An 8,288-nucleotide genomic window follows, 5' to 3' on the forward strand; every position below is an offset into this window, starting at 1 on the left:
TGACAAAGATTTAAAACAGCACACTAGTCAGATGGAGAGCTTATAGATATTCAGAGAAAGCTGACGTTAGTGAAGGAATATTCTTGCACAAGTAGTTCTTCCATAGGTTCTTTCTAAAACCAAGGAGCTAATTTACTCCGAGTAAAAGCATATGAATTATCATTTCAATGCCCAATAGAAAAACAAAACACCTAGTAGTTTTTGAAATAGATAACAAGCAAGGGTAACTATACTCTAGTTGCCTGTAACCCTTTGTGGAATTACGTGGTTATCACTTCTATAGTCATGGAAACTTAATTTTATAATATGCCTTTCTAGATATCTCCTTCAATATTTGTCTGTCTATCTGTCTATCTATCTATCATTGCGTTAAGCAAAACTGAAGCCAGAGATGTAGGATGACCTAATTGAAAACACTCAGTCCTGAATGGAAAAAAGTCTGGTTAAAGCTTTAAAAGTCATAGAAGAGATGATAAACTAGACTTATAGGTATTACCGAACATTTTTTCTTGAGACATTTTTCTATAAGAAACATAAGCAAATTAAAACATCACCTCTACGGCTTCCCAGGCCCATTTCCTGTACTTTGGATCATGAGTCAGTCGCCACATGTACATGTAAGTCTCAACAACCTCTGGTCGTAGGATGTAGTATTTTTCATTTTGCCTTGTAGCAATGGCTTCAACACCGCCATCGAATCTGAAAGCTTCTGGTCCCAGTTTCACAACTAAAAAATATGCGATGGTGACATTGGTTATTGTCCTGGACAGTGCCTAGTGTCTATAACTTAAATGGAACTAGAAAGTACAACATTTAAAAAAGGTGCCAAGTCATTTCAAGGAACAATTATAAATATCATGTAGTAAAAAAATTACTCAATATATTCTTAAAATTTAGTCATTTAAAAGAGTCCATTTTAGAAAACGATAATGATTGTTTATTTTCTTTCATTTAACCATCATTTACTAAGCACCCACCTGGTAGGTACAAGGCACCATGAAATACCTTACTAGCTAGCTAGAAAGTCAGTGGCTGAGAATTCTAATGCATGAAAGATTATTTAATCTTTTTTGCTTCAAATTCCTATTTTATAAGAAGGAAGCCAGACTCGTAATCTATTTCATGGAGATACCGGGAAGATTAATAATAGTTTACAAAAAAATACTAAGTTTCTTTTGCACTGGGACAGAAACTGTTACCTAATGTTATTTATCTAAATGCAGAATCAATCAATTAGATTGTCTTAATCCTTTACAGCTTGGATTTTTGTTTCTTGGCAAACTATGGGTAAATATTTTTTATCTAGAAAAGCAGTGCCTCAAACTAAAAACATAAATTCCTTAAGATATTAATCACGATCATCAAGTTTCATCAGGCACAGTGGATAGGTTTTTGAGGGCAGCAACAAAAAAAATGAATGAAGTAAAAGCATGTGGGGATAGATTATAAGTGAAGAATAGCATGTACTCACATGTACGATTATAAGATTCATGACAGGTACGGGCAATCTCAGCCCCGAGTTGAAGGTAGTGTTGGGTCAGGCCAGCGGGAGCGTCGTCTGCCCCGAGAGCAAACATGCCTCCAGCAAAGCAGGTCAGATGGCCCATCTTGTGTTCTAGAAGGCCCCCTTTCCATTCTGCGATGTACGTCAGTCCCTTACTAGACTTGCGGATCAAGTGAGTCTCAATTGCCTGAAAATGCAGAACATTTTCAACATTTGTAATCTCTTCTCAAATTTATACTACCAACACCACCTCCTCCCCCCAACATTAAAGTAAAGGATAAAACATTACTCACAATTTGAATTTGGTGTTACAAATTCAATTCGACCTGAAATTTTATATTACTGCTTTACGCCTCTAGCCTATGCCTTATTATTTTGGTTAGTTAGAATGAGTGCTGTTGGGCCAGCTCAGTCAGTTTTGCTTGGTTCTAAAACCAAACACCTGTAGTCTTCATAACCAAAAAGCTGTCCCCTACTCAAAGACAGGTCACTGGTGTAGTGGTCACAGTTGGTTTAGTGCATTTCCACTTTTCACAAATGGAGAAACAACAGAAAGCACAGGCCCTATTATGGATTAGGAATTGAGCATATCTGTGTATGAAATCAGACTGGTATTTACTCTTCTTTTTGCTTCTGTAGGTTTGGAGGGCTAACAAAACAGAGGGGGAAAGAGGAACTGTTCTCAAGTCAGATTGCTAGGCTTCAAATTTCAGCTCTGATGAACTTTTTTTTTCCCCTATCTCTAAACTTTGTGGGCAGTTTGCTTGCTGTATCCCTAAATCTCAGTATCCTTATCCATAAAATGGGAATAGTAGTATCTGCTGAGAAAACTGCAACATTTTGTTTATAAAGTGGTCCATACTGTGACTAGCACCTGATAAAGGTTATTAATCACATCATCACATCTCCATTGTGGTAACGCTTGAACTAAGTTTCCTGCTAATAATTCTACTAAAAAGCACATTAGTATACAATAAATAAATATATTTAAAACTAATAAAATCTGTAAGTTTGAGAGAAATGATAACATTTACAATAAATTATTTATAAGACATCCTTTATTTCTGCCTCAGGACTGTTAATGTTCTTTTAAAATAGATAGAGAAAATAAAATAAGCCTTATATTTTAAAAAGCAAAAATAATGTGTGTTTGAAATTACTAATTTCCAATTACTGTAACAGGAAATGATTTTTTTCCCTCCAATTACTTCATAGAAGGAAATGGGCTATGATTGTATCTATACCTGTTACACTATTAGCAAAAAAGAGGGGTTTTTAGGAAGGGTACTTAGGAATAGTAAACACGAATGATAGCCTTGTGATAGAGAAGAATAAATAAAAATGAATACACAGGCAGGTAAAACTTTTCCTACCTTTATTAGAAGTAAACAAATGAAATCAAGATGGTAAGAAATAAATAAACACAGTGCTGTGTTTATTAACTGTGGTTAAGCTAATTTTATTGATGTCTAGTTATTACATTAATATTTCATTCTTATTTAATGTGACTGAGCATCTTTGCTATTTACACTTCTCATAGCACAAATTGCAATAAAGTCCTTCAAGCAGATACTTGTTCATCACCCAAGAAATTATTCTTTCTACATGGCAAGAGTAATAGCTTTTGAGCATGGATTAGAGAAACATTATTACCCTGTTACAGATGTTGCATAAAGTACTACATTATTTTTGGCGTGATTCTGACTGAGTTGCTACCTCTCAAACTAAACTACAATGAAGTTCCAAGACCTTCAAAGCAATGTTTATGTGGCAATGAGAAAATGTAAATAAATATAAAAGAGGAAAAATAGTCTTAGTGGCCCTAAAAAAATGTTGTGTCAAATCTATAGAAAATTCATTAGGAAAAAGAATATTGTCTATTTTGTGATTTCATCCTTCTGTATTTGAAAAAAGGTAGTTTGATGAAGTCTGTAGAATTCTATTTGTCTAATACATCACTTCCCAAGTACCATTCACTCCAATGGCAGGGTGAGCACACATCATTGTGGATTCTTAGTGTGGTTTCCAGATAAGGCCATGATATCCAGTTAAAAGCTCAAAATATTTTATTATTAAAACAACCAAAGAAAATACCACTCTGGAATTAAATACTTTTTAAAATCCACTTGAAGCTGCAACTGATGAACTGTATCTCTAGTAACTCAAGTGTCCAGAACAATAATGTAAGGGATTCTCTCCTTGATAATAATAATACCTGGAAGTATACCGAGCACAAAGAAATTTTGCTGTGTAAGACATAGCTACTTCTCAAAATCAGAAGTTTAATTGTTCCAGCTTTGCTTTTTAAGCTGAAGACACACAATGGATTGAAAGTGTTTTTACTATTAAGAGAAACAGGAAACACTTCGATTTCATTTGTTCTTAATGGATTTTCCTGTCAATGGTTTGTCTAAATACAATATGTTAAAAGCCGTGTGGGTATATTTCAAGGAATATTTTTAAGTTGCTTTTCCTGGAACATCAAGGTCTTAGGGGGCCACTTTTAAGATTAGAATAATTAAAATGTCGTACAGGATATTAATTTAAAAATGACATAATGGAAATCATACTGTATGGAGAAGAAGTACCTAGGATAAAACCTGAAATCTCATAGGAATGAAAAAAAGAAAATAAATCTGAAACAGGCCACGTGGACAGTATCCTTGTAAGCTTTGAATGTTCATCATATGCCTTAATAAAGGCTGTGCTAACTGAAGGCCAATGTTCTAATAACTAGGTGTTCTGGTTCCTCTGTGTGAAATAGTAGAGTTGTATCTGTTTTATTTAATGAAACTCTCTATTGACTTTGGAAGGGAACCAATGTATTATTCAGTCTGGTCAAGCAGACCAAAGCAAGTTGCATTTATATTTAAATAAATCAGCCTATGTCACTAGGGAGACCAATTTTAGAACAATGCCTACATCATTGAGATTACAAATTACTATTTTTTCCCCTATAAATTACTACTCTCAATTACAAAAAAAATTCTAAGCAGTCAAAAGGTCAATTTTCTGATGATGTAGCCATAATTTTACAGCATTATCTGAGATGCCTTGATAATAATTAATATTTAAAAATATGAGTTACCGTATAAAATACTTTTATCAATCAAAAGGTACTTGATTCTGCTAAAAAATGTGTTCCTGAAAATTCATTAGAAAAAGAATAGTTGAGTACAAGTTCAAGTATTTTATATAAAATAATTTTCCTTTTTAACTTTCTTTACTTTCAAAGTTTTATTTTCACTTTTGATTGAGGCTTAAATTTGATTAAGGCTTAGTTTATTCTTACACTGGCCACGTCACATGGAGTTTGCTAAGTAGTTACAAACATATTATTAACTTACTGCCTGTAAAGAAATATTTACATGTAGTACAGACATTCTATTCACAAATAACTCTACAGTGGTGAGGGATAAAGGAACAAGTGTTGACATAAATTTTAGACTGAATTTTGGTTCTATCCTTACTCTTCCTGAAGTTCAGTTCTCTTATCTGGAAAACTGGATGAACAGTATCTAAACTATTGTGAGGAAACAAACAAACAAATATTTTATTTAAAATATCCACCTAACATACTAAGCACACAGTAGGCAATTCAACAAATATTTGTTCCTTCTCATTCCTCATCCATTATAAAGGACCACTGAAAACTATTAATAACCATCTCTTAAATATTAGTTTGGTTAGTTTGGATTTTTGTTTAAGAGTACTGTTCATATATCTCTGGAGGTAAGTTTACTCCGAATGGAGGTAGCCATGAGCATGTCATCTTGGGCAATGTTAACTTAATCGATTTTCAGAACACATTCAGGATTTTTTTTCTCCTCATAATTTTAGGCTGTGACTCTAAGCAGAGAAATCATACCATTGAAGAAAAATACCTCTTTTTCGGATATGTAAATCTTAAGGGGGTTCAAACCATATAAAAAAAACTTAACTGACCTATTAGAACTAAAACATCAAGTATGATCACTATTGTTATAATTATATTAGCAGATATTGAACTTGACCTTGCTGGAAATAATTTGTAATCCACTCACGTAGTATTTGATTTTTTCGTTAAAGCTTGATTAATATGCAAGTTACAAATTAGAGTTAAGTGGCAAAGATGATTTAAATATTGGGTTTACCTGAACAGCGTCAAAATACATCTTCTTAGCTTCTAGATCTCTCTTGTCAGACATTAGCCATGCCTTTAGCAAATATTCATAAAAGCTGTCTCCAAGTCCTCCAACTGATACATGATCTGCAAGAAAGGGAAATGAATTTGAGTGATTCAGACTTTAATTCAGATAATGCAGCAAAATCACATTAGCAACTAGGATGCAAAACCCTACATCAACCGCAACACAGTGTTACATTTAAATTCCAACAAATCTCTTGTTTTCAGAAAGATATTCTGAAATGAGCAGATGTGCTCTTAACTAATGCGATATACTCTAAATAATTACCAGGGTAGTTTTATAAACATGAATATAAAAAATATATAATCTCCCCTAATTCCAAAAATCTGGTTCTTTAGTAAAAATACCAAATTAAAATGTTTCACAGTATATATTCAAATAAAATTTTAATTACTTTGGCTCTCAATAATATGAACTATGTCAAAGCTATGAGTATTAGCAAATCATTTAAAAAAGTGGCTTGCAATAAAAAAAGAAGCTCCTCAGCTTCTTGTGGTTTATTATTATTTTTATGATTATTATTATCATTATTATTATTATTAGATAGATTTTCTAGCATTATCAATCTGAAAGGCCAAAGTTCTTGCCGGGGGTGGGGAACAGTAAGAAAAAAGATGGGGCAGGAGAAGTTTTTCTTTCTAATACTCCATTCCTACAGTCTTCCCCCACTGCGTTTATTGTGCCAGATCAACTACACACATTACCAACAGTCTTGCAACTTGTAGAGTAGGTATCCTCATTAAAAGTGGGAAAACTGAACCTTAGAGAAACTAAATGAGATTACAACCTCAGCAAATGCCATCTAATTCTACCCACAGGGGGTCTTGCATTTGAATCTGCTTGCTCTCCATCATATAATACTAAATATATTTTTTGCCTACTGCTTGAATTAATATTTTCATTATTCAAGCAAGTTTATCAACAAAGACAGCTGTAATCTATTTGAAATACCATTGCTAGAGTTCATAGAGAAATTGAGCAATTACAAGATATCCTTATTCTTAAAAATTGAATTTTAAGTTTCATTATCTCAAAACTAATTTTGTATATCTATTTAAAAGAAAATAAAAGTAAACCAATATTTACACAGTCATCAAGACAATTTTCTCCTGACACCTATTCAACTAAAAAAAAAAATTCAGTTCCTTGGTCATATCACTGCTCAATAGCTACATGCAGCTCTTGGCTACTGTATTGGACAGGGAAGATACAGAACATTTCCATCGTGATCCAAAGTTCTAATGGCAGTGCCTCTCTAATCTGTTCCCCATATTAATGCCATATGAATTTAACATATGAATCAGATCATCCCTTATTTGAAGTCTCCCATGGCAAAGTCTCAAATCCTGGGTCTCTGGACACCTGGGAGGCTCTGCATATTCTCAGTCTGCTCTATGTCACCAGACCCACTCCACTTGCTCTCTGCCCTATATATGGCCCTTCTTTTGGTCTCTTAAAATCATCAGGCTCCTTCTCACCTCAGGGATTCTAAAGACATCGTTCTCTCTGCCTGAAGTGTACTCTCTGACTCTCTTCTCCTTAATTAATTCTTACTCATGCTTCATATCTGGGATCAAATGTTGCTTCCCAAAGAAGTCTTCCCTGACCTCCGCTAAGTTCCCTCATTATACACTTTTAGATAGCACATGTCTATCACACTTGCTGTTTCATAAAATGGTAGAGTTTTTTTCTTTTCGTCCCTTCCTTGAGATTCTAACCCAGGAGTGAGGGAGCAGACCGTTGTTTCCCGGTCCACATGAGCCCCTAGAAAGGATCTTGCACATAGTAGATACTCAGTAAACAATTGATAAACAAAGCAAAATACTTCTAAGTCACCTTAGTAAGGACTACACCTATTCAAGCTAAAAGGGCTATATTTTTAGTTAAATATGTGATTTTACTATTGTAAAAAATCTAGAATTATGGTTTTAATTTTAATGTAAAATTAGTGTTTTCACAATTCTAAGGCTGGTTCTTAAAATAGCAGTGTTTGAAGTGACCTTTACAATTTCCTAAATAAATCATCACAGAAACCTCTGACATTTACAAATTAAATAGACTATGACCTATCTCATCAATAATAAGCCTGGTTGTTATAAACATGATTGCAGCAGACAAATGCAAGTGATGCATGGTAAAGCAAATCACTGTCCGGTTACTGTCAAAACAACAAGGACTAAATGAAGTAATAGGAAATGATGGCTATGATCCAGACAAGTCCCTCAGAGTTAAAGCAATGAGAATTGAAAACTAACAGCCAGAAGCAGCTTCATTTTCTTCCCCCTTGGGTTATGATTCTATAATGGATGGAAGCAGTGAGTTTGGGCATTTGGTAATTTTTAAAAAAGGAAAAAGGGTTACATATTAATAAATTGTTTTAATTAATTTTAGTAAGTGTTAATTTTCTATTTTTTTATTTCTTGCATATAAAATTTTCACTTTTAGAAAAAATCAAAATAAAGGAACATAGAGAAGAAACAAGAGAAAATCCTTTGATAATTTAGCATATCAATCACTAAGCTTCCCATGTGTCTGGATGACTATTTGTGTTAGCAACAGAGTCCTGTGTAAATATCTTAGTGGATGTAGGACAGAAC

At 33.6% G+C, this 8,288-nt stretch overlaps 1 protein-coding gene across 2 annotated transcripts in view; it reads right to left on the reverse strand.

The window, feature by feature from the left end:
* Window positions 1–8,288, reverse strand: part of MAN1A1 (mannosidase alpha class 1A member 1) — a 142,735-nt gene that overhangs the window by 9,372 nt on the left and 125,075 nt on the right. For both annotated transcript variants that reach the window (XM_025042462.1, XM_006926129.3), the window contains 3 exons: window positions 5,638–5,753; window positions 1,472–1,691; window positions 555–727 (listed from right to left, as the gene is read on the reverse strand). In XM_025042462.1, the coding sequence (XP_024898230.1) occupies window positions 555–727; window positions 1,472–1,691; window positions 5,638–5,753 (509 nt within the window). The remainder of the gene's footprint in view (window positions 1–554; window positions 728–1,471; window positions 1,692–5,637; window positions 5,754–8,288) is intronic.

The sequence above is a fragment of the Pteropus alecto genome, unplaced genomic scaffold, assembly GCF_000325575.1.
Source record: "Pteropus alecto unplaced genomic scaffold, ASM32557v1 scaffold79, whole genome shotgun sequence".
Lineage (NCBI taxonomy): Eukaryota > Metazoa > Chordata > Mammalia > Chiroptera > Pteropodidae > Pteropus > Pteropus alecto.